Genomic DNA, 25536 nt, shown 5'->3' on the forward strand with positions numbered 1-25536 from the left:
GGCTTCCCGTCTTGGATGGGTACTAGAAATGATATAAGCAACGTAATTTGAGCAAACAGATAGACTGCAGAAATGCGAGATTGCTAGGACGGGCTGCTTGCCCATTGTCATCGAGGCTGTGTAGACGGTTAGGCTTCTTTCGAGTGTAGAGACAAAGAGGAGGAGACCGGTGACCGGACCATACTCTACTCCAGAGAGGGCGACAATGACCCCTCGACCCCTGACTGTATTAGCTCGGGAGAATTCTGTCCTGCCTCGACCTTTGCACGGTGTCTGGCCGGCTGCCACACCAACAAGTGAACCATGAACCACACTCCCACACAGTGAGGTTACCTTAGCTACCTACCTACCTACCTACCTTGGGAGGTACCTCGTCTTAACCCTCCGCACCTCTCACTTTCCAGTTGCATTTCCTTGGGTGGGATGCGCGCCTGGCCAGTAAGAGTTCGGATAGAGTGCTGAAAGGGATCTGCTACAACCAGACGGGCAGGCAGGGTCCTGAGAAAATCGCCGGTAGGGGGGGGGGGGAAACGGAGAAGAACAAAACCGCCGGGGCTCTTCCCACTGCGCAGCACCCGCAACAAGATCAATATTAGCAGCCGGCCATCTCTTAGTGCACCCACGAGTCCGAGCCCTCGGTCTCGCCTGTTAAGGCTCGGCGGTTGAGCTACCGCCCACTCTCGAAATCCGCAAGGGGCGGCCCATATCGCAATCGACTCCTTCGAAGTACCACTGCCGCCATTACTAGCAATCCGCGATAACTGCCTTAGCAGATACGGCACCGCCAGTCAAGGCCACCACCACCTTGTACCATACCACACAAGGGCCTCGACCACAGCTGTGATCTCGACCGCAAAGATAACGGCAATAGACGCCGACGACAGACGACGCATCCAATCTCTACAAGTGCTCTTGTACTCATTCAACAGCTGACGGCGCATTCGGGGGCTACGCCGATGCAGCATTCTCAACAGGGAGCTGGGAAAAAGAGGCATTTACAGAGACCCTCTGATACACCCGCCCAGAAGATCGCCTAGGCGACATTGGTCCTTCGGGGGGGCTTTCCCTCATCAGGCGATCCGCCTCTTCAATTCTCCTCCACCCTCCCCCCCCCCCTTCCCGTCCCCGCTGCTCAGCGCACACGACGCGAGCAAAATACCTAGCGAATCGTCCTTCATCCTCGACACGACTCTCTCTCTACCCGCCGGCCACCACCTCTCCCATCCCACCAGTAAACGTCTCTCGTCGCGAACCACTCGCTCGAATTCTTCAACGCGACGGCGACGGCGACAACCGATAGCGTCAGCGTCAGCGTCAGTCTGGGCGCCAAAGGAACCACCTCGTCGACTACACGGCCGCGCCTGTTGCCAGACGAGACGAACGTCGCCCCCGCAAACTTGAAGCCCACCGCCCCCTGCTCCAAACCTGCGACTCCTTGATTGTGGGTTTCCGCAACCTCAACAACTCGTCGCCCCGACCCCGACAACGCAGCCCTCTGATCCCCTCTCCCTCGAATTTCTCACGATTGACGGTCCCTTCACTTGACGCCGGACGAGCTTAGAGCACCAAGAGCAGAACCGTGCCCGGATCATGACTTGACCCCTTTTCCCTCCTTGGGTTATCAGCGCGACCACCTCATCATGCTGATGACACAGACCGCAGTGCCGGCACTAGTTCAGGGTCAGAAAAACAACTACAATCTTCGCAACAAGCCTTCGCGCGAAAACCTCAATCTCGAACACAACAACAATTACTACCAGTCTCAACCGGCGTTGGACCAATCCGGCGTCGGCCACGCCTACTCACCCTACTCCCAGGCCATTACCTCCTCCTCGTCCGTGATGAACGGGATTGCGGGGACCGCCCCGCCGGGCACCATGTATGTCCGAGCACTGTACGACTACGAGGCCGACGACCGCACGAGTCTCAGTTTCCACGAAGGCGATGTCATCCAGGTTATTACACAGCTCGAGTCCGGCTGGTGGGACGGCGTTATCAACGGCGTGCGTGGCTGGTTTCCAAGCAACTACTGTCAGATTGTTACGAGCACCGACGAAATCCCCGACCAGGATCAGAACGGCGAACTCGACCATGTTGACGATGAGGAGGACAATCAGGAGGTCTACGATGAGCAGCTCGAGGAGGATGACGAGTCAGAGTTGGAGGACGCCAACGGCCTGCCGCTCGAGGGCACAGATCTCGGCGATAAATCGAGGGCCGACTTTTGGATCCCGCAAGCCACCCCAGACGGCCGTCTCTTTTACTACAACATGATGACGGGCGATCGGAGCATGGAGCTGCCTTTGGAATCGCCCAGTTCGACCAATGAGACAGGGCCACGCAACAGGATGAACGTGAACGTCCCAGAGAAGACGCGCCCCCCTCCAGAGATGATGGCTAGAGGTTTGACACAGGACGAAGACGAGGATTCCGAAGTAAACTCCGCCTCCGAGCTGGAGGGCGAGTCGCTGATGCTCGCTTCCCGCGGATCTCTGGTAAGACTGGCATGCAGTGAACCTGGTGGTCCTCCCAAACATGTTTTGCTGACCGTTGCATGTCCGTGACAGCCTCGTAACCGTCGCTCTCGCAGCGAGATGCTCTCGCCCTCCACCTCCATGGACTCCATGAATGGCACCGCGCAGGTTCCCAGGGGCAAAAACGAGGCGTACCTCAACCCGAACCTGGCGCCCAACGCGACGCCGATGATTGCATCGGCGACTTCGTTTACCAGCACATCGTACAACACGCCGCCAACCAGCACCGTGCCTCGGTCCTTTTTCGACGACGGCTCCGCGCCGCCTTTGACATGGACGCGCCTGGTTTCTAACATGCGCCGTGCTGTAGATCGCTATCGCGATGCCATTACCAGCAACAACCGCTCCGAATATGTCGCACGAGCTGAGGACATTTCAGACCACCTCAGATTACTTTTGGCTGCGGGGTCTGGCACAACGGACAACCACTCCGGCCAGCCCTCCATCATTTCGACGAACAAGGCGCTCTACCCTCACTTCAGAGACATGATGTCTAAATTCTCCAAACTCGTGATTTCATCTCACATAGCTGCCGCGGACTGGCCCAACGCCGAATCGGTACAGAAGTGTCTTCAGGAAGCCGACGGTGTGTTACTCGGAGTTTTCAGCTACGTCGAAATTGCTCGGCAACAGCGAGGGGAGGAGATCCCCCGCCTATTTCCTGGATTCGTTATCGGCAGTTCCACCGGTGGTAGTTGGCAGAACAACGGCCTCGGCTCTCGTGATCCCATTACTGCGAACTTTCTGGAAGACGAGGAGGGTGTCATCGAGCCCACAGCGATGCTGGACGGCAAACTACTCGAGAGGCTGGACGAGCTCAAGCGAATGCTTGTATTCAGTATAAGAGAACTGGACAAGAACTTGGTTGTGGCGGACAAGATCATCACACCTTTCAGGCATGAGATAATCGGCAACAACGTCTGCTCGGCCGGGGGCAAGGTCCTCGAGACGTTCAAGCCGTGGTACGCGCTCATCGAGTCTATCGACCTCTCGTCCCTCGGAAACAGCTTCCAAACGCCCCAGCTCGCGGATTTCGCCGCCAACAAGCAGAGTCTGTACGATAACATCTCAGACCTCGTGGTAGGCTGCCAAGCCGTGGCTGGACCTTTGGCCGATGAATGGGCCGAGGTGCGAGGCGAAGCTCTGGAAAACCGTCTCGAGTATGTCCGCCAATGCGCCAAGGCGCTCGAGATGAACTCGTCACATATTGGATTCTCCCTGCAACTATTGTCCGAACAAGTGCAAATAAACTTGCAGCAGCATGTCGATTCCAGACAAAGGGACGACGCCATGCAGCGCGAACAGCTTCGCAGGGGAGACACTATGCCATACGACCGACCCCATCAACGTACAGAATCACGGACGACTCCCACGCCGGTGCGACCTCCCATGATCACATCGCAATCGTTCACCGAGGGAGATAACACTGGGAACTTCCGAGGGGGCGACTACTCAAAGGTTAAGAAGATTTTGGGTGACGACCCGAACCCTCAGAGCAACATGCCTCCGGTTGACGACACTCCGGAGTTCCTCAAGTTGGATCACGAGCCAGACCTGGCATGGGATAATAAGCTCACGCCGCCTATCGTCAAGGGTGGCACGTTGGAGGCACTCGTGGAGCAGCTGACGCGCCACGACAAGCTAGACTCCAACTTCAACAACACGTTCCTTCTTACTTACAGGTCTTTTACGACGGCCCAGGACCTGTTCAAGCTTCTCGTCAACCGCTTCGGCATTCAGCCACCCGAAGGTCTGTCTCAACAGGATTTTGAAGCATGGCGGGACAGGAAACAAAAACTTATTCGCTTCCGAGTCGTCAACATCTTGAAGAGTTGGTTCGATAACTTCTGGATGGAGGAGCACAACGAGGAGTCGAAACAGCTTATCCGGGACGTTTACACCTTTGCACGGGACACCGTCAAGTCTACAGAAACACCCGGTTCTGCCCCCTCATGTCAGTCCTGGATCAAAGGCTTAGTGGCCAACAAGCCGGGGCCCGCCGTATGGTCCAGACCCTCAACCAAAACACGCCGTCGCCCATTATGCCCAAGAACATGAAGAAGCTCAAGTTCTTAGACATTGATGTCACGGAATTCGCTCGTCAACTGACAATTATCGAGTCTCGGTTGTACGGCAAGATCAAACCTACCGAATGTCTCAACAAGACATGGCAGAAGAAGGTGGGCGATGGAGAGCCCGAACCAGCGCCGAACGTAAAGGCCCTCATTTTGCACTCGAACCAGATGACGAACTGGGTGGCGGAGATGATTCTGGCGCAAATGGATGTCAAGAAGCGCGTCATTGTCATCAAGCACTTTGTTGCCGTTGCAGACGTAAGCAGTACCCGGGAGCTGCCGCGGTGACTTGGACTTTTTTACTGACAGCTCGCAGAAATGCCGGAGTCTCAACAACTTCTCCACGCTTACCTCGATTATTTCGGCGCTAGGCACCGCGCCCATTGCCCGTCTGAAAAGAACTTGGGACCAAGTACCGCAACGGACGCAGGGTGTCTTGGAAACCATGCGAAAGCTCATGGCTAGCACAAAGAACTTCGGCGAGTACAGAGAGGCTCTGCATGTGGCGAATCCGCCGTGCATTCCATTCTTCGGTGCGTATCCTGCTTCCCTTTTGGCGTCCACGAGAGGAAGAGCCGAGGCAATGCTGACACGGCCCTCAAGGTGTTTACCTGACCGACTTAACCTTCATTGAAGACGGAATTCCGTCCATCATCAAGAAGACTAACCTTATCAACTTTGCCAAGCGGGCGAAGACGGCTGAAGTAATCCGTGATATCCAACAATACCAGGCTGTCGGGTACTCATTGCAACCGGTCCCCGAGCTGCAGGACTACATAATAAGCAATATGCAAGCCGCAGGAGACGTCCATGAGATGTACGACAAGAGCTTGCAAGTGGAGCCACGCGAGCGTGAAGATGAAAAGATCGTGAGGTACGTAGCATTGAGAGATCAACCCGGAGCGTTTGGGGCGGTTTCGTTTTGGGGTTAGAGGCCGTCGTCTGGTTTACCCGCACACACGAGCCATCTATTGTTCATTTTGTCAGGGGGCGCCCTGTCCCGCGCCCTTGAAATACCCTTTGTTTTTTATTCGTGGCAAACCTTCTGCTTGAGACCGGGGACGTTGGCTTACTCTATTTGATTGTGATGCAGGGTTCTTGCCGAATCTGGCTTCCTATGATCGGCCGTTGCTGGGATGCAGAGGGACATATCTGCGCCTCGCCCGTGCAGGTAATCCAAGTGTGGGTGGGCTGGCTGATGCTGCCAGTGGGCGTTCCGCACGTCAATGGGACTCTTGTGGCACGCGCAAGATGCACAAGACCACCTGGGCATGCCCTTCGAGCCGGCCCGCCGGGATCGCGACGGGACTTGAGACCGAGCTAAGATTTTTGACTGCCTGCTTGGTGGTTGCTACCACAGGGCCGAGACGTGATTAAGCCCTAGGTTCACGAAGCAAGGATGCTGAAGCGTGATGTCGACCAGCAAGTGGTTCGGCACAATGGGCGTCGAGAGAGAGATTACTCCATTGCGTGGAGGGCCAAGGAGAACTGGATGACTTCCCATCAACGAAGAGGGGGGCCAAAGCGGTGCACTACGTCAAGAGATGAATGGAGGTCGATTGAACACGGGCCAGGCAAGCACGGCTCACAAGTTGTTGTTAGACTCTGGCTGTGGCCATGTCCTTACAAGTGGGGGGGTGGAAGGCGCTGACAGATCAAGGCCTGACTCGGTAAATTATATATCGATCAGGCACGGAAAGCCAAGGATGGGAAGCGGAGGGGCCGACGAGATGGAAGGACAAGAAACCTAAAAAAAGGAACGTACGAAGTGAGATGAAATCTTGGTGTAATACGGGGTTTTATTCCTTTTTTATTATTATCTTTTTTATTTTATTGTCTCTTCTGGGACAAAGTCGCGCTGGAATAGCGGATGTTGGACGGACGGGGTGGGACCAACTTTTGGTCAGTCAGTCAGTCAATGACCGCCAAAGTTTTTAACTCTACTACCCATTCTGGAGTCGCGCCAAGACTTTTAATGATATCAGAGAGATTCGGGAGGGGTTTTCCCTCCTCCCCTCCCCCCTATCTTTTTTCGAACTGATCAAGAGAAACTGGGGCTTGTTGGCGCACTGCCCCGTGACCTGCGTGCCGTGTTCTGATCCCTCACGAGAAGGAGATCAAAGGTAGTGTGTTGATTGACATGTTGGTGCCGCAGATACGCTGGCCCACATTTGGCAGACGGGACAGAACCTCCCTGGTGGTGCCGTGTGAAGTGAGGAATGTGCATGTGTGTGTGTGTGTGTGTGTGACACATCCACCCGGATTGGTGGTCGTGTAACCAACCATGGGAGGGAGGGGGTTAAGATCGGATAATATCAGTGAGCCATACAAAGTTGAGGTGGCGCGGACATGGAGGAGTGAATATCCGGGCCGTCCTGTCCCGCCGCAAAGACCTGGGGGCAACCGTCTAGGGCAGGCAAGAGGCGGCGCGGCACACGCGAGCCAGACGACTCACCAATCTAGCAGGCCAGATGAAAAAAAAGGCAGAGGACAACAAGTCGAGCATCGGCGTCGGGACGCCTGCCGGCGGGCCTTCCGTGACAGGTCGAGGACAACGACGGGCAAGTGAACGAGTCACCAATCGAGTGTGCGAACGTGCGACTGTTGCCTTGCATTCGGAACCGACCTCAGGCCGTCAACCCCTCATTCATCCCGTTTCTGGGGGCGGTTGTCCACTCCCTTGTCGACGCCATCACGCAGATAGGGTGGTGGGGTGTCGACGGAGCTGGGGCACAAGAGGAAGATCGGGATACGGCCCGCCGGAGGGGGCTCATTGGCAAGTATGAGGGGGAGGGGGGCCGTTTACCCCCTCCCCCAGGATTTCCGGACACAGGGTGGTGTGGCCGTGGGATGTTGTGGAGGCCGGCTACGGCTGATATGGACTCACCTCCTCGGAAATGCATTCACATGATTCACACAGAAACATCAGATAGCGTGTAATTTACCAAGTATTAGATTTACAATCATGGCCATCAGTTTATAACAAAACGGCCGTCATGAGGCTATTTCACAGCGCTGGCGATAAAATTACTGTTGATACAACATGGAAAGGTCTGCAGAGCCTGTAGCTGAATCAGCCTCCTAGTGGCGGTGGAGCTTTGCCTTGATCTTGTCCTTGAAACTCTCCTTCTCTTTCTCGGAGCCCGCGTGGGGGTTGTGGGTGCGATCTTCGTTGGTCTTGTCACCTGTCTTGTCGCTGCTAGAGTTGGCGACGGCGGCTTTGGCGGCAGCGTGGGCAGGGTCCTTCTCGTCCAGAAGACCTGTGAATGTGTAAGTCGAGTTTCAAAGAGCTGTCAATGTTGGGGAAGACTTACGGTCTGCCTCGCGGCCAGCGCCAGGCTTGGTTGCGTCAAAGTCGCCACCATCGACAGCCAGGCCCGAGGTCTTGATATACTTCTCGCCGGTGCCGTCACCACTGCTGGCTGCTTTGGGGTCATCTTTCTTCTTGTCCTCGAGACCTGAGGCTGAGTCGTCCTTGATCAGACCGCCCTTGGCCGAGTCTTTGGCATTACCGGCGTCACCTCCACGCTCCTTGGCAACAATTTCTAAGGGTCTCGGACCCGGGCCGTCAAGCTTGTCACCTCCGCTAGTGGGGCCGGAAGCCTTGTTGTTGACATCCTGGCCCTTGGGCGCAGGGTCGGTAGCGGGGTCGGCAGGGTGGCGTGTATCCGTCTTCCCAGCGGCGCTGTCGGCCGGGGGCACGTCATCGGGAGAAGTGTTTTTCAACTCGGGCTTGCCAATGTCCTCCTTGTGCTTGGCGGAGTCTTCGGTCGTAAACGACTTGTGAGTAGTGACATCTTCGGTGGCACGAGACCTATCTGTCAAGGTGCTCTCCGTAGGAGTCGACTTGTGCTTCAATGGGTCGTCCGTTGCAGAAGTGCCAGTCGGCTCGGTCGACGCAGTGGTTGTGCTGGGAGTAACGGTTGTAGTCAGGCCCGTAGTCGTGGTGGGCTCGGAGGTCGACGCTGAACCAGTCGTGCCAGAGGCAGTGTTGGCGTCCGCCACGTTGGCCTTCTTCTCCTTGACCAGAGGGTCCTCTACACTTGGGGTTAGTAACCTCGCTTGAGCGTGGGAAGTAGTTCGCAAACGCGGCTCTTTGGCAAAATTTCACATACCGATGTTGCCCGCATCATACGGTTCGCCCTGGTTGGTGTTTCCCTTGACACCAGAAACGGGCTCCTCGTTAGCCTCGTTCGTACCCCAGATGGCCTTGCTCGCCGCATTTGTGATGTTGCTAATGGTCTCCATGTTGGCTGAGTTTCGTATGATATGGTGTGCTATGCGATTTCTTGTTGTAGTGTGTCGATGGTCTGCCAGGTCGTTTGCAGGGAATTACTTGGGTCTGGGATGGGTAACCGTACTATTGGGTTGTTGGATCTTGGGGGAAATAAAATCTCCAAGAAGTGCGGGGTGAGGATGCCAAAGAGGCTTCTTATAAGCCAAGTGTGGCCAGCTTAGAACAGGTCTGACGTCTTTTGGGCCTTGACAGTTCCTTGCCCGCCTTCTCGTACAGAACGTACCTGAACGGCACAGCATGGTGGGTATGAAATCAAATAGCTAGCGGCGGCAATAAGCTTCCCCTCATTGGGAAAGCAATAACGTGGTCGCGTTACCTTCGCACACGCTCACTACTGGGACGGATACCACAGCTCGAGGGAGACAAAGAGATATCTTGGCCATGATTGTCCAACTTACCTCACCTTGATGGGCTCGCTAGTGGCACACGTATGCCTGTCGGCCAATGGATTGTGTGAGTGACGAGGGGGAGAGGATCCGTCCGGGCGGAAGCTGTCCTACATCCCAGCAGCCACACGTTGCACTTGGATTTCTCTTGCGCCATCCATGCCCCGCGTCTTCGCCGTACGTAAGGAACGAGGAAAAGATGGCTTGGATACCTAGGGCCAAAGCAAGGCAGGATGGGCGTCAAAAGCAGGTAGTTGGTAGGCGGGCAGCTTTGCTTCTGCCTGCCTCCCCTGTCGCATTGGTGGTTGGCCGTCCGGCGCAGAGAACTAGATGGTATCACGTCAAAAGCTGGCGCAAACGGACGGGTTGCGGTGCCGGTAGCTCCCAATGTGGCACATGAAAAGAGGGCCAGCCAACGAGCGGGCTGGTGTTAGCGACTTGGTTCGCATACCTCGTCATATCGTCCACCAAGCCGCCAAGATAACCTTGTAGCTGTGCAGAAGTGCATGGGTACTATGTAGGATTGGTTGATCGGCAGCTATGGAAGTGGGCAAGCCTCATGCAGCGGATTATGACGTTGGGTGTGGCTCCGGGTGCTTCGAGGGAGACGTGGGAGAGAGCGGGGGAGCTCGAGAGCTACTACCAAGTTATGATTACGTCACTGGTCTTGTATGTTCTTTCTTGGAAGCTACCCTTGAGGTCTCGACCTCTGAAGGGTAATCGTTTGCTCAGATGCTCAGACTGGCGCAATTCCTTCGCAGAGAGGATTGAAAGCCCGGCCACTGCTGCTCTGCTCTGCAGTTGACTTGTCAGCAATTGACACAAGTATGAGCAAATGTAAGAATGGTTGAGGCTGCCTGAATCAAAAAGGTGTGGATGCAATTCCAGTCTGCGCGCAACCCACCACCTGCAATGCCGAATTCGCTTCTTGATTCTTGGCTTTCATCTCGTCCGTGGAATAGGCTCACATTCTCATCCATGAAACAGTAGCAGTAGTGTCAACCTGCGGTGCCACAAATGGCGCCAGACTCCGTAACTCTCAGCTGCAAGCCAAGACGGGAGGCCGGTAGCGAAAAGCCAAGATATACATTGTCCGAAAGACGCTCAACGCCCCGGTCCCGAATTCGATTGGTCTTCGTTTGACTCTTTGAAGACGGGAGGGAGGCCTTACCTAAACATGTCGCCAATGCGTCCGGTGTACCCTGGAGATAGAAGTCTTAGGCCAAACTTTGGACTAAAAGGCACGGGCCCGGAGTTCCTTCCTCTCTGCCGTCGGCCCCGGATCCGGATCTGGAGCGTCAAGCCTCCATCACGTGGACGGCTTACATAGTACAGAGTACACGTGCTTGGGTTGTGGTGGGCCTAGCTCTGGGCGGCCTATGGGCGTACGTGGACCTGCCATCGTTCTGGATTGTCCCTCGTGCAGCCATTCGTGAAAGCAGTTGGTCTGAGACCCTTTGACTGCAACATGCTAAGATGGGTGATGTAACCCGCAGTCGGTCACGCTGATCCTGCGCCGCGCAGTGTCCCGGGACATGCACGTCGACCGCCCGCGCTCTTAGGAGCGTCCATATCCGTGGACCTCTTATCCTGCCATATCTGCAACTTCGTCAATCTTTGCGATTCAATTTTGATTACCCCGGTTGATGGACCAAAACGCGGTGCTTCAATCTTGCTGTTGTGCACGGTGATTTTGCGGTATTTCGCTTTGCAGCGTCCTGACACCGGTCCCGAGATAGTGATGCTGCTACCGCTTGCTCTCTCCGGTTTCTTACTGCTGGCTGAAGCCGCGGGTTCCTCCGAGAGAATCTCGGAATCCAGTAGACAGCCCAAAGACCAGCAGGTTCTTACCTCTCCAGAGAAAGGCATGTCTACAAACAACGTAAAAGAAACCCTGTGGTGGTCTAATGAGGCTTCTCGCAGTGCCGTACCGAAATGTGTATACGGTCGGTCAACAACACTCGCAACCTGCCGCGGGTTTTGTTGCTTTTGGCGACTCTTACAGTGCTGGCATCGGCACCGGTGTTGACGGGGTCGAAGACGACTGTCGACATGGAACCCACGCACACCCAGTCTTGATCTTTACCGATCTCACCGAAAGCCAGGGAGCGAGCGCGGCAACCTTCCAGTTCCTATCTTGCACCGGTTCGACTACCGGTAATGTCCTCTCTGGCGGTGAGCGCAGCCAAATTGATAGCTTCAACACATCCATCAATGCCGACTTCGCTATTCTCTCTATCGGGGGCAATGACCTTGGTTTCTTCCGGGTTATGAACGCCTGCATCTTCCGGTTTTACAGCTTCTACTCCGGAACGTGTGAGGCGGCGCTGCAGTATGTGGACGATCAGATCGAGAGTTCCGAGTTCGAGAACCGCCTAGAGATGGTTATCATGGAGATACTGGACAAGGTCCAGTGGGAAAAGCGTCCGTGGTTTGTCATTACTGTCACTGGCTATGCTCGATTCTTCAGCGTTGAGACCGACGAATGCGACAACTGCACCCTGGGTGTCTGGTGGCAAGGGCCGAAGCTCAAGAGGGATGTCCGCCAGCGGATGAACGATATGGTGGTGGCAGTCAATGGCAAGCTGAAGCGATCCATCGACGCTGTCAACTCGAAGTTCACGACTCCAAAGGTTACATTCGTCGATTATGACGCCAAGTTCGATGGGCATCGTTTCTGCGAACCCAACGTAACGGAGCCTGCGTACAACAGGACCGAGACTTGGTTCTTCCTCGTCGGGGGCAAGGACAACAACCCGAACGTGACGGACCCAACGCCAGCCCCCAATAGCACGAGCATCAATATCGACGCTGGGCACAGCCGTATCCTGTCGCCCCTGTCGCCGCTCATCAATCCGGATACCTGCCTGGAACCGGCTGAGAGGTCTGGAGACTGGGGCTTGCTGGCCTTGTGTTACATGGCCAGGGCCAAGCGAGGCGATCCGTCGCTGCGTCTTGCTCGTGAGGATGTCATGATTCAGGATTCCATGTGGTATGTGCCAACATACTACGGGAAAACTTTCCACCCGGTAAGCTCTCCCTTTTTGGTGATTGGCGTTTTGTCTCTTGAACGTTTCGTTGACATACTGGCAGAGGAGTCTGGGCCATGAGGCCATCAGAGACGAAGTTTACAAGGTCTGGTCCGGCTTAGATATAGCTTCCTAAATCATGCCTGCGGGCCGCCGCTTATGGTTAGCTGCTTGGGCAGTGTAGACACGGCAAGGCCGCACTCTGTTGGCAGTCTCGCTCTGGCATTCGATTTGTCCGACATCCGCGTACATATCGTTTTCCTTCATCAGTGCATAAATCACAGCTTATCTTTTGGCCGAGCATGTACACGCTGCGGTGCATAGTCGATCATTACCAATCATTCCTGCCGTGACTCTGTTTGGTGGATTTCGTTCCTCCTTCTTCGTCGAACAGGAGGACTGAAAATGCAGCGCCGCGCCTGCCTCACCGGCCGCGAGCCGGGGAGATTTGGAGTTTAGGATCGCGAGTTACACCGAGGATCCGTTCACATGCTTTAGGTGACCGGGGCCCATGTTTGCATGGGCAGGTGATGCCGCGGTCTCTTTGGGCGGTGCGATCATTCGGCGGGGTCGTCCTCTTGGCTCGGAGAATCTCTCGGAAAGACCCTCTTCAAACTTTTGTATGGGTTGTGCCGGTTCTTTACGGATGCGATGAAGTATTAATTACAGCAACTTTGAGTGAACTCTGATGAGCAAAAACAGCTGAGATGGGGAAACAACTTTGAAGAGGCGAGCTGCAGGACATCAGTAACAGCCTGCCATTTACGGGTACAACTTGACACATAAATGACCATTGCAAATGGGGACGACGCTAGGATCGTGTTGTGTTATTTCGCTTCCATGTCTTTTGGTCCCTTGCCTTGAGGTATCCGCACGTCGATCCGCCTGACTCTTCCTCCGCTTCCTTGCGGGGGCAGCCGGCGGTGGGTGATGGTTGGAAGTTGAGGGGGCTATGGCTTCAACCTCGTCCCGATGAAAAGTCTGGCGGGGCGAGGAGCTAGATCAACTGAAGCAGCTGCCCGGATGTGACAGGATCGTGTGTGTAGGTTGCGGCCAATGAAAGCCCTTAGCTGGGGCTAGTTTGGAACCATCAACGACAGCCGTAGCCAACCTCGGCCCTGTCCAGGGTATTCTGTTCCCGGGCCTTGAGGAGGCTAGGTGTAGAGAGCGGCAAGCAGTATGGGTTAGTACGGGCGGGCTGTGGGAATTGTGCAATCGTTCTGGAAGCTGAAGACCGTTGATTGGCATGATTCGGTGCCGAGTTGCGCAAAAGTGCAGGGCCGATCTAGACCGCAAGATGCACAGAGAGAGACATCAAAGGCATAAGAAATTATACGCTCACTAACGAAACGGAGTTGTTCATCCCCTGCACTGCCGCGGGCGTTTGCGGGCTTAACTCCACCAATCTCAAGCAAAGAGTGTTCTAATTGCCAGTGACTCTGGCAAGGCTGTCACGAAGACGATACAGGTGATGCTGCTCTACGGAGAGTTGGAGATTCTGGGTAGGGTAGGTACTGGGATCTAGACGGGGCATGTTCGCGGATTGGGGCTCGGGGTGAAGTTGGATAGCCCGTTGGCCGCCGCAACAGTGACCCTCCCCTGTCTGGACAGGACCTGGCGCTGGGCCCCTGGGGTTAGGGCTGCGAATGCGATGCCGTCGGATTGACAGCAAGCAACCCAAAGCAGCAGGAAGCGGATGTGTATCCCGTACCTGGGTTGTGTTGTTGTTAATCATGATGGCTGTGATGCCTGCATCTGCGTGATGCGCGCTGCAGTGCTACCTAGTCCGTCGATGTGGCACGGTGTGCTGCTGGCAACCCCCAGCACTACGTATACTAGTACATAGTAAAAGCTGCTGCACTGTTGCAGCCGTCCCGATGCGTGCGGACTGGGACTCTCAGCAGCCCAGGAGTCCAGGGGGTCCGAGAACCTGGTCTGTCAGCTCGACCACAGAGGAGTCGGACTGTTTTTGGTCAAGATGATCGTCAACGGTCCACCTTTATATGGGGAGCTGCCCGGGCTCCCCAAATAGTAGTTTCCTATGTATATGCGCAATACATGACATTGCAGAGTAGAGTGCTCATTGACAGGTTTGGTCCCTGAGGACTGAAGCACATGTGAGATGCAAAGCAAGGCATGTCAAGACGCGAAACAGGCTAGTCTTGACGTCTGAACGAAACACACACACACGCACACACACACACAGACAGGCTGACTTGCTTGCCAGGGGGGTGGGCGTGACGCGACGGCAGCTGTGAGCTCGAGCATGGTTCCTCTCTACACTACCACCACTGATTTAGCGTCTACACCTCGTCCGGTAAAGTTTATCCACATACAGGCTGCAATTGGCGGGAGCGTCTCTTGTACGAAACTCGGACTACGAGTCCTGCCAGTGACAGGAGCGAGGGCTCGCTATTCCGTCACAGTGGCATTTGTAATGTAAGAGGAGGAGCCGTCGTGACTGGTCCCTTTATTGCCGGAAGACACGCGCTAGGAAGCTGCCGTAGGGCGCGCACGTTCTACTGCGCAGTGGGCAGTCGCCCGGGAGCAGGTCCTTGCTGTGAAGTTTACATGCCAGTCGGACGTGCAGAGTTGCAAGGAGAATCCTGTCTGGCCTTGCTGGCTGTGCGGGTGATGGCCGCTGCACACGAGTCGGTAAGTGCCGTCATGATGCTTCGGGGACAGGCTTATAGAAACTGAAAAGGCTCGTGCCCACGTTTTGGCAGGTTTAAACATGTGTAAGCAAGTGTCCTCCAAGACGTGTCCGAGTGTCGGACGCAACGCTGCCGTCCTACCCTCTCCACTGCGGCCTCAACGCTGCTTGTCATTTGCGCGTAAGTGCGTCTACCGCGACGGGCCATATGGAAGACGCCCCGGAACGAGGGACTCTCATGGAACGGGAGAGACCTTTGCCTGCCCCGATGGCACTACCTACATAGGTACACTAGGACCTACGGCTTGCCGGGATGGCCAGCCCCATCAACAACCCCTTGTACGGCATAAATGGGGCGTTTGATAAGGCCAGCTGCCTTGGCTTGCCCCGAAGCATGGGATACCACAGGCGCTACCTATTTACGTAGGGAGGGTGCTTACACTACTAGTGTAGGCATCTATGTAGGGTACACTAGGTGACATGGGCGAAGACTGGGGCGGGATTCAATGACAGATCCCGCTGCACTGTCCCGGGACCTTCCCCAAGTCCGAGCTGCGTCTGACAGTAGGGAAAGTTCAGTCTCCGAGATCGTTGCCCGCCTGGGCCCCCTCCCCTATCACCGTCCCCATATTCGTCCGCATCTGTCCAAGGTGTGCACAGGAAGAAAGGCCATTGTCAACTAACTACCTACGGATACCTCGGAGGACACGCTGTTTCATCGTACCTCGTACTGCACTCATCGTGCTTCTATGGTACCTTTCTGCGTCGACCCTGCTAAGGCAAGACTCCGACGTCTGGTGTGTCTTCAGTCTCGTGGCTCTCAGAAGTATCGTCTCTCTTGCCCCGCCAACTTCCCTTTTAACGCACAGGTGCTGTCTCGTTTTGTACGATAATTATTGTACAACTCTACCCATCTCTTCCTGTATTCCTTGCTCATGTCCACCATCTCCCGGTCACTTGTCAGCTCTCTCTTCCTCTCGTGCCTTACCCTACATCCATCTTCTTTGGGCCGTTGTCTACAACGCTCTCTTAGTCCGACTAACTGCAAGACAAGTTGACCAAGCTGGGGAACGATACATTCCAAACATTGTACATACCCCGGAACCTCGAACCGACTCATCTCTTGTCCTTCTATCCTTCGGCCCTCCAGCCTGTATTACAATCCCATTGAACGACTCAATTGCTTTGTCCGCCCGGGCCCTGGTGTCATTTGGATCCGCGACGGGAGCTTCCACGCCCGCGCCCCCCCCCCCCCCCCCTCCCACTCAGTCACTGAACTCAACTTTGCTCCAGCTTCCCCTCCAGGGTGGTTTTTTTTTTGTTTTTTGTTTTTTGCTTTTTGTTAAAGGCCCCCCGCGCAAGTGCTGTGCGGGTCTGGGACAGCTCCCAAACCTTGACTTGGCAAACCTCCTCCGCACGGCGGCCCCCTCCCCCCTTGACAACTGACAACTACGAATACCTCGCAGTAAACTGCCGTCACCCATTTCTTAGGTATTTCGCCCCCCCGGGAGAAGCTGTTGCGGGCCCCCGTCGATCCATCCTTTTCAATCCCGTCGATTCGGTCGCCGCTCGTAACTCATTCGCCTTTTCTCACATCTCAACCGCAGATAAATCGGGAACATTTAATCGCCGGCCCCTCCCAACCACGGGTTTCCCACGTTTTCCCTTTGCCCCCGTCACCCTGCCGCGGGGTTGAGCACTCGAGACTCGCATGGCAATCCGCTACCTCTCTCACGTCTCGTGATGGGCGTACGCTTTAACAACATCGTCCACTGGTTATTCGCACCCAAAAGACAACTTCCAGTTCAACTATCTGCCTACGTCCTGGTTTCTCGAAGAAAATAGGGCTGCATCCTCCAACCCCCCGTTTCGAGAATGGTGTATTGCGGCAAGGCCTCTCAGGGCTGCCAGAACTGCCGGATCCGTCGTATCAAGGTGTGTACTATCATGCCCACTGGTCGTTCAACGTCGTCTTGAAGCAGGTCACGGCGCCGCTGCTCTACATACCATTGTCTCTTCCAGTTCTTCGCTCCACGAATGGGCCGAAGCTGAATTCTGGTTGACACTCTTTTTCCTTGTAGTGCGACAAGGTGAAACCCGAATGTTCGCAATGCATTCGCGTGGGCAAGAAATGTCCCGGCTATCGAGACCAACTCTCACTTATGTTCCGCGATGAAAGCACCAAAGTCATCAAGAAAGCCCACGCTCAATGGGGGGTGTCTGACGGCCCTGAAATCGGGCCCATTCAGGCTTCTGCGTCGAATGCTCCATCGCCGCCTGCTTCTTCTCCAGCTTATAGCCGAAAGAGTACACCAAACAGCACAAGGGCCACGCCACGATCGAGCGCTGCAGCCACGGTTTCGCCAGTGTCAAACGCCGCATCCTCCGCCCCAACTCCTTCGTCAAGCGGCCGTTCGACAGGTTCAATATCCCCAGTCGTGCTACCAGTCGTCAAGCAAGAAAATCGCGAGACGAGTCCGCCAACTCTGCATATCGGCCCCACCTTGGAGGAGCAAGGGGTACAGTTCTACGTCAACCGCTACTTGATAGGACATCCGGACGAACCAAAATCGGGCCAAGACCTGGCCACGGAAGGTTGGATCTGGCACCCAGCGGTACAGGACGTTATGTGTGCCGTAGGGCTTGCCGGGCTGTACAACTTGACTGGCAACATGGAAATGATGGCTACCGCGCGAGAGAAATACGGCTCCGCACTTCGACAAACCGGAAAGCTTATCCGACCTCCGCACACTCCCAGCATAGATGTAACGATGAGATCCGTTGTCGCGCTCGCCATGTTCGAGGTCGGTTACCTTCTGCCCGTGGCCTCTACACCACTTGTGGTCACCGTTGCTGTTATGCCTGTTAGCTAATCTGAGCCGCTGGCTGTTTAGGTTGTTAAAGGGACACATCATACCACTGGTACCGTTAACGCTCACGTCATGGGGGGAGCGGCGTTGATGAGAAGTTGGTGTCCGATGCCCAGTGTGCCTTTTGCAGGGTTCAGGGCATTGCTGCAGCTCTGCTACTCAATGGTAAGATACCCCATACTCTGCTTGCTCTTTGCGCTTGGCTTATTCTGTAGTTCATACCTCTTCACGTTGCGGGCACGCCGATGCCTGCAGAATTCTATGATTGGGTGTCGTACGGTTCGCAATTACAACTGCCTATTGACAAACCTTCCACCGACCTGGCGGTTCTGATCGCTCGTTTTGTCGAAATCTCGTCAATAATCCACAACCATGTCATTAGTGACGGAAAACCAAAAACAGCCAATGTCCTGCAACAACTACTGGACCTCGACTCCGACCTGGCATCATGGGAAGCTGGACTGGAAGGAGACTGGCTATACGAGACCGTACATGCTGCTCACCTTCCCCCAAAGGCGGTGTTCGAGGGCGAATACCATAAATATCACGACGTCTGGACGGCCCGCATTTGGAACTACTACAGATGGGCGCGAGTTCTGGTGAGCCAGAACCTGCTGGACTTGGCGAACAAAAACCCGGTCTCCAGTCTACCGCTAGTTTCAGCGGTCGCACGCGACAACTTTCTCACGAAGATTCGAAGGCTAGCAAGAGACACGCTCGTGAGCGCGCCAACCCACTGGCGACACCCGGCTCTCGACGGGCCGACGCAGGTAACAGTCGAAAGTCCAGGTGGAGGCGGAGCCGGATCAGCAGGACTGCCGGCGTTGCTGTTCCATTTGAAGGTGGCGGGCTGCGCCCCTGGAGTTCCTAAGGAATACTGGGAGTGGGCTTTGGGCGTCATTCAGACGATCTGGGGTGACATGGGTATGCTACATGCTCGATCCATGATGGAGGCTATGCGGGCGCATGAAGACACGGTGCTCAGGTCCGGCGCCGCAGGAATACTGGCAGACGACTGGTGAAGACTGGAGGAAAATAGCAATGGGAGCTGGCGCATTCGACATACGAATTTTGAATCGGAAAGGTTTCGCAATGGGCCCGAGGCCCCGGTGGACCGGAGCAGCAGCTAGGTTATGGCTGGGTGATACCATCGTTCTAACGTTTTTTAAGACGCATCAAAACCAGGCTGGACGGAGCATTTTTGGGACAAGGCATTTTGGCGACCAAAATAAAATGGTGGCACAGTCAACCAGTTTCAACGAACAACTTCCTTACAAGTTACTAGCTTGCACTCTTCCAATTCGACAACGGTGACTAAGAACCCGTGAAACAGAATTTCTCTGTTAAATGAATGGCACAACGTAGTCTTTTTTGGAAGACAGTGTGTCGCCAATTGGGGTGGGTTGGATGGTAATTCCGATAGTGCTTTCCTGAAAGGCAACGAGTCTGATAGCGAAACAGTGCGCAGTGCCGGTAAATCATGACTTTGTACGGTATGTCGTGTGGACGGACCTATGGGATTCCAGCTGTGGAGACTAGCGGCTTCTACGCGTGACTCTAGCCACGGTCCTCCACCTGCCGGACCAAGGCAACAGGCGACGACACTCGACGGCCACGCTGGACCAGGGCCCGGCGCATCGCAAGTTATCATCATCGATCTCCGATGACATATTCCAATTACGGCGCAATTCTTCTGCCATGAAGTGACTCCTCCGGCCGAGATCAATTGTCGGACTTTGACACCCTGCGCTTCTGCCGTCACTGGAGAGCGGCCCTTTGCCACATACCATCACCCTTGGCCCCTCTATCGCCATCGCCATCGACATCGACATCACCATCAACATCGACTTCGCCATCGCCATCGCAACCAGCCTCGATCACGAGGTTATAAGAGTAGCTGGACGTAGCATACAAAAGACACGATGGCGACCGTTTCGGATTCCAAAAAGAGTAATGCGCTCCGATCTCTCCGTGTAGCTGTATGTGTGCATTTACTAATTCGCGGCAGACGACGAGCAGACAATCAAGGTCGCATCGAAGAAGGATCCCAAGAACAAACCTGATGGTCCTATTAAGCTGAAGAAGCCCGCGCCGAAGTACAATAAGCCTGGAAACTGGAGGGAAGGAAGTATCGTTGAAGGTGAGGCCCCATAAACTGCGTACAGCATCTATGTGGCCTTGTGTGGACTGACCGTTGTGCCGCCACACCAGAAGACAAGAAGTCGAAAAAAGACGATTCCCCAACGATTTCTGTCGCATCCCCCGGACCTGTCGTAAACCCCCTCGATGACAGCGCGCGCGAAGCCTTTGCAACCGGCCGACCGCTTGAGGATACACCCGATCTGCAGCAATGCAAACACTGCAAGAAGAGTATTCTCAAGACTGCTGCCAAGGCCCACATCGCACAATGCCTCAAGCTGAAGAAGGAGAAGGCCCAGCGCAAGAAAGAGGCGAGAGAAGCCCGTGAGCGGGCCAAGGAGGCTGCGAGGGAAGAAGAAGCCAGGAAAGCAGACGAAGATGCCGACGGCAAGGGCGAGGACGATAGCGATGGTGACGAAGACGGTGCCGAAAAGAAGGCTACCGGCAGCAAGACCACGAAGAAGGCCGCGGGTAAGAAGACCGATGGAGATACGGGCAAGGGCAAGAAGCGCAAGGCAGACGGAGATGCCGAGAAAGGGCCCAAACAGAAGAAAAAGAAGGAAGAACCCAAACCGAAAGCTCCTAAACCAAAAGGTAGGTGACGCAGACATATCGACGTGACAAAACGTTACATGCTAACTGAAGTGCAGGTCCCGTCGATGTCGAACGGCAATGCGGTGTCCTGTTACCCAATGGACAGCCATGCGCGAGATCACTCACGTGCAAGAGTCACAGCATGGGAGCGAAACGCGCGGTCGCGGGAAGATCTCTACCCTACGATATGCTCCTTGCGGCGTATCAGAAGAAGAATCAGGCTAAACAGCAAAGTACGTGGTGCACACCGACCTTTTGGAATCCATTTGAATTACTAACACTGTTTCCACAGAGGCTGCTCTCGACGCCAACGCCCCATTGGAAGACGAAGACGAGGCCAACGCCGGGCCGGTAGACTCGGACGAGGAGACGGCTGCTGTGATGAGTGCGCTGGCGCATTGGAATCCGCAACCTGTGGTGCCGCAGCCACTGCTTAACCCAATCAAGAGGCAATATCAGCTTGCACGTCTCCATGAGCAGCTGCAGATGGCAACAAACGGTGGCCGAACAAACATATTCAAAGTCAACGGCTTCGGTGCGCAGAGGCTGCCCCACGGTCACCCAGGCCTTATGGACACGGAAGACGCGCCGGGAGAGCCCGACACGGCGGACATGACCTTTGGAGGAGCTCGCAGATCCTCGAGCTTCAGCATGCAAGGCCAGCCACCACAACGAAGGCCATCCGTGACAAGCAGGGCATAGCATGGCGTTGTTCGACTGTTAGTACGAATGGCATAAGAGGGCTCACATGGGAGAGGGGCGTTGGATCGCAGGCTCATGCATTTTTGAAACGAAAGGGAGGGCGGGAGGCAGGCGTTATGGGGGGTTTTCCCCTCGATTTTTTGCCCTTTCTTCTCGGTGGTATACCAACTGATTGCGACTGGAATTGCAAAGGCAGTGGCGTTTGATGATTCCCACATCTATAGCTCTCGGTCGCCGAGAGTAAGGTCTGGCTTGAGTAAAGCGAACATGTACAATCAAATATACGGGTTCTAGATGCTGCCGTCGAGACCGGTAGCCAATGACGATGCAGCATTCGCGGCCTCGTGAAACTGGCACTGTCGAGAGGCAGCTAGCTATAAAATGTCTCAGCGGTGCGAGAATTTGACATGTGCACTTTGGGAACCAGCCATTCTTATGTGTTTTGGCACTACTTGAAGTGCTACACCAACCTAGCCAAGTGGTCAATGGGGGCTCGAGTTAGTAAAGCCAACCAACACGGACACACCCAGCGCGACGCGGAGCTACCAGGCGAGCCTGTGGGTCATGCGACTCGCGCCGCCCAAGGCCCATCCCCCCCGGGTGCGGAATAGCGCAGCCTAGAACCGCGCGACGATGACGTCGTTGCGGTTCTACCCCGGATTCTGCGCAATCATTACCACCCACCGTCCACCGCCGCCCCGGCAACTGCGCCGAGCTGACCTCGGCACTGCGTACTCACTCCCTCCCCTCGAGTAGGAGTTCATTGGAACCTCCGACTTTGCGGCTTTTGCAAACTGCCACTACTCTCATCACATGTTACCTGGCCATCCTGCATAGCGAGCGCACTGCACTGCACTACAATACTCTCGGGAGGACCTCATACGAGCGCCGGCTTCTTTGTGTCTCGACTGATCCTTCGTCTTCCTCCGCACTTTGCGCTTTCAAACAACAACCCTTGTCACGAGGACCCATTGGCCTCGCAGTCTTTCAAACGCTTTCGATTCCAATCCTCCTCGGGGGGCCTCTCATCGCACATTCCTCGCGATGGCGCCTGCCGGTGTCCTCGAAGCCCTGGGCCACGCCCTCGCCGGTGCAACCGGCACAGCCTTGTCGACGGCCGCAGTCTATCCCCTTGACCTCGTCACGACGCGCCTCAAGGTCCAGCGCCAGCTACGGAGGGAGGACGCCATCTCCGAGAAGGACCAGTACCGCGGCGTCTTCCATGCGCTGAAGGCCATTTCGTCACAAGAGGGCGGCGTGTCTGCGCTCTACACGGGCCTCGCCCAGGACGTATTCAAGTCCATCGCGGATTCGTTCCTCTTCTTCCTGTTCTACCAGTACTTTCGGGATGCCCGTCGTCGGTCGCGCGGCAGAAGGAGGTTGCCGGTGATCGACGAGCTGGCTGTTGGCGCGTTAGCTGGCGCTTGCGCGAGAGGTTGCACGACGCCCATCGCAAACGTGGTCGCGAGAAAGCAGACATCAGCCATGTTCGAAGGCAACGCTGACGGCGAGAACGCGTCGGTTTGGAAGATTTTGTCTTCTATTGGCGCCGAGAACGGCATAGCTGGGCTCTGGGCCGGGTATTCCGCCTCCTTGCTGCTGACGATCAATCCCAGCATAACGTTTTTTCTCAACGAACAGTTGGGGAAGACGCTTCTCCCGGATTCGGACGAGACATCGCACAATACACAAACCACCTTTCTCCTTGCTGCCGCCAGCAAGTCCATCGCAACCATCATCAGCTACCCCCTACAAACCGCCAAAGCCAGGCTTCAGATGCGGGGGTCTGGCAATACTTCGCCGCGGAGAAGCACCGATACCCTGGAGAGACCCTCTGGTTCAGAATCCAACAAGGAACCCCAAAGCCCGACTTCCGTTGATGAGAGGAGTGGCGCCCTAAATAAGCTCAAGAGGATGGCCGAAGGCAGCGTAATAGCCATCGTACTGTCTATTGCGAGGACCGAGGGATTGTCAGCATTATACGCCGGTCTCCAGGGCGAAGTGCTCAAGAGCTTCTTCAACCATGGACTGACCATGGTAACGAAAGGCATCATTCACAAGTTCGTCATTCGCCTAGGTATTCTGCTATTGTCCCTGTCGCAAGGGAAGTCGCGCAGGGTCAGGTTGCAGCGTCTCCGTCAGATATTCCTCAGACTTCGATGAAGATGCTGCCGGCGCGTGTTATGTTGGATGCTAGCCGCTCCACCTTGTCACTGTGCAAACTCGGGGGCGCCTGGATACAGGGCCCAAGAGGACAGCAAAAATCAGCACTGAAAGGCGACGCCGCTTTTCTCAACCTTACTTGCGCCCCTCGCAGAGAACCCTGTACCCTCGGATCTGAGCTCGATCAATCCGACAAATTCCTCTTTGCGCTGCTTCTGCTTGCCACCAGAGCGGTCCGCTGTCAGCCGGGCATCACAAACGTAGCAAGCGTTCTCTTGCAGCGAAGCGTCGCTGCTCTTGACAGGAGTCATGAACTTGACGGCACAGCTTCGGCAGATGACATGGCCACACTTTTCAGCCAGCAGAGGCCGTGACCCATTACTGAGCATCTTCACGCACGAGGGACATATGCGCCTGTTGCTGTTCGTGTTGGAATCGAGCTCTTCCTTGAAGTTGAGCGGTATCAGAGACTTCAGGGAGTATGGATGCTGTGAGTTATTCGGTGAGGCCGGACAGATAGGCGCAAGCTTGATCTTCTTGGGAACAGCTGCTAAGCCTGTTGCTTTGCGAGCCGCCTCGGCGTCGGGCGTTTGAGACGGTGTCCAGAAAGAAGGCAACTTCTCCTTGGATGCCTAACAGAGAGTCAGAACCGCTGCTATTGTAGACCAAAAACCCTTTGGTGAATCTGAACAAACCTTTTCCTCGTCAATGGATTTCTGCGCCTTAGTGCGATCTTCCATTGCGATTCTATCTAGCTCGTCTTGATCCAAAACGAATTTTCTCTTAGTGCCCTGTCTTGCAGAGTCGGCCTCGGGTCCTTTCGTGACATCTTCTGACGCTAAGCCGGACAAAGACGATACCGCCGCTGATGACGACGGATTGAGCCCCGCTTGAATCTTTTCGAATTCTTTAATAGCGCGTTCCTGAGCTTCCGCGTCTTGACGAGCCTGGGCCTCTAGAATCTCTTGCTCCGCTTTCTCCCGTGCTCGCTCCAAGCGCTTGATCTCCTTCTTTTGCGCGAGAAGATTGGCCACCGCACACTCGCGACAGAAGATGTCACCGTGACTGCATGATACAGGGTCTCTTGCGATTTCCAGGCAGAGGTAGCAGGAACCGAATGGGAGGAAGGAGTCGCGAGACAGGCGTGCCGAGGTTGAGGCCCACGCAGCCTTGGCCATGTCACGCTCATACGAGGTGAAGACACTGCGTGACGTGTTTCGTTTGCCTAAAACTTATTAGAGCGATGTACATGAGCTTCCTTGAATTTTAAGCCTACTGTGTGCCATCGCTGTGGTGGTTTAGAATGGCGACTACCAACTCTCTTTGAAAATTTGGGTTGGGTTCTGAAACGATTGGTATTGGTGTTTTGTAAGAACAATTCGACAAGGTCAACTTCAGTCTCCAAGTTGGCAGATGTACAATTCTACAAGCAGATGAGATGAACAAAGTTGATGGGTGTCAAAAAGTCTGGAAGGAGATTGTAAGCAAGGGTGGAGGGAGGCAAGGAGGTACCTCTACGCTTAAGGCAAAGTGGAAAGAGGCTCCGGGACGACAAGGGTAAGGTAACGTACCTCACGCGCCGACCAACACATATGCATTTATTGGGTTCAACCATACTCTTAGCGAAATAACCATTGTAGAGTGATCCACCCGTTTGTTGAGGACGCGTTTTTCGATCTGTCGAGTCTGTTTCCATCGACAAACCCTCCAGAGTGCCAGTGGCCTCTGCTGTTCTCTGCTTGCTATTGTTGCACGGCGTTTTAAATCTTGAAGTGATTTTTCTGATAGGAAAATTCTGCATTTCGTCATTGGCTCGAAGTGGTGGACTTCATGACGCGGTTCGTCGGTCCAGTCGACTAGTCTCTTGCTGTCACTTGGCTTCCTCTCTCCCTTTCACTCATTTTATCAACCCGCATTGAACGGCGAGTTTACCTTTCACCCCAAAGGCCCAAAATGTCCGTCTCGGAAGCACGGCCGGATCAGCCGAGTCTGCCATGGCGAATGGCCTCGGCGGCCATCATGGGCCTCACAGGCACTATTTCCCGGGCCTTTCTACATGGCCTTAACGACGTTCAGACGGAAGGCCTCCCTCAG

At 55.1% G+C, this 25536-nt stretch overlaps 8 protein-coding genes across 8 annotated transcripts; 6 read left to right on the plus strand and 2 right to left on the minus strand.

The window, feature by feature from the left end:
• Positions 1 to 1640: 1640 nt before the first annotated feature.
• ColSpa_03924 (cell division control protein 25) lies at positions 1641 to 5541 on the plus strand (the record flags this gene model as incomplete). The annotated part of the gene is given in 5 exon segments (XM_049270136.1): positions 1641 to 2495; positions 2568 to 4535; positions 4547 to 4867; positions 4926 to 5142; positions 5213 to 5541. 5 exon segments carry the CDS (start codon positions 1641 to 1643, stop codon positions 5539 to 5541), a joined length of 3690 nt encoding a protein of 1229 aa, XP_049126093.1.
• Positions 5542 to 7690: 2149 nt separating this feature from the next.
• Positions 7691 to 8857, minus strand: ColSpa_03925 (uncharacterized protein; the record flags this gene model as incomplete). Its single annotated transcript, XM_049270137.1, has 3 exons — positions 7691 to 7869; positions 7924 to 8646; positions 8725 to 8857. The coding sequence occupies 3 exons, from the start codon at positions 8855 to 8857 to the stop codon at positions 7691 to 7693; spliced, it is 1035 nt and encodes a 344-aa protein (XP_049126094.1).
• A 2342-nt stretch (positions 8858 to 11199) lies between these two features.
• Positions 11200 to 12457, plus strand: ColSpa_03926 (lipase 1; the record flags this gene model as incomplete). The annotated part of the gene is made up of 2 exons (XM_049270138.1): positions 11200 to 12321; positions 12386 to 12457. 2 exons carry the CDS (start codon positions 11200 to 11202, stop codon positions 12455 to 12457), a joined length of 1194 nt encoding a protein of 397 aa, XP_049126095.1.
• A 5189-nt stretch (positions 12458 to 17646) lies between these two features.
• Positions 17647 to 17847, plus strand: ColSpa_03927 (uncharacterized protein; the record flags this gene model as incomplete). Its single annotated transcript, XM_049270139.1, has 1 exon — positions 17647 to 17847. The coding sequence occupies one exon, from the start codon at positions 17647 to 17649 to the stop codon at positions 17845 to 17847; it is 201 nt and encodes a 66-aa protein (XP_049126096.1).
• A 242-nt stretch (positions 17848 to 18089) lies between these two features.
• ColSpa_03928 (uncharacterized protein) lies at positions 18090 to 18866 on the plus strand (the record flags this gene model as incomplete). The annotated part of the gene is made up of 1 exon (XM_049270140.1): positions 18090 to 18866. One exon carries the CDS (start codon positions 18090 to 18092, stop codon positions 18864 to 18866), a length of 777 nt encoding a protein of 258 aa, XP_049126097.1.
• Positions 18867 to 19766: 900 nt separating this feature from the next.
• On the plus strand, positions 19767 to 21279 carry ColSpa_03929 (salicylaldehyde dehydrogenase; the record flags this gene model as incomplete). The annotated part of the gene is made up of 5 exons (XM_049270141.1): positions 19767 to 19827; positions 19853 to 19984; positions 20056 to 20577; positions 20634 to 20810; positions 20870 to 21279. 5 exons carry the CDS (start codon positions 19767 to 19769, stop codon positions 21277 to 21279), a joined length of 1302 nt encoding a protein of 433 aa, XP_049126098.1.
• A 1044-nt stretch (positions 21280 to 22323) lies between these two features.
• On the plus strand, positions 22324 to 23442 carry ColSpa_03930 (peroxisomal adenine nucleotide carrier 1; the record flags this gene model as incomplete). The annotated part of the gene is made up of 1 exon (XM_049270142.1): positions 22324 to 23442. The coding sequence occupies one exon, from the start codon at positions 22324 to 22326 to the stop codon at positions 23440 to 23442; it is 1119 nt and encodes a 372-aa protein (XP_049126099.1).
• A 101-nt stretch (positions 23443 to 23543) lies between these two features.
• Positions 23544 to 24620, minus strand: ColSpa_03931 (E3 ubiquitin-protein ligase CSU1; the record flags this gene model as incomplete). The annotated part of the gene is made up of 2 exons (XM_049270143.1): positions 23544 to 24074; positions 24138 to 24620. The coding sequence occupies 2 exons, from the start codon at positions 24618 to 24620 to the stop codon at positions 23544 to 23546; spliced, it is 1014 nt and encodes a 337-aa protein (XP_049126100.1).
• Between the last annotated feature and the right edge of the window lie 916 nt (positions 24621 to 25536).

The sequence above is a fragment of the Colletotrichum spaethianum genome (assembly GCF_022836535.1).
Source record: "Colletotrichum spaethianum MAFF 239500 DNA, contig08, whole genome shotgun sequence".
NCBI classification, from domain to species: Eukaryota; Fungi; Ascomycota; class Sordariomycetes; order Glomerellales; family Glomerellaceae; genus Colletotrichum; species Colletotrichum spaethianum.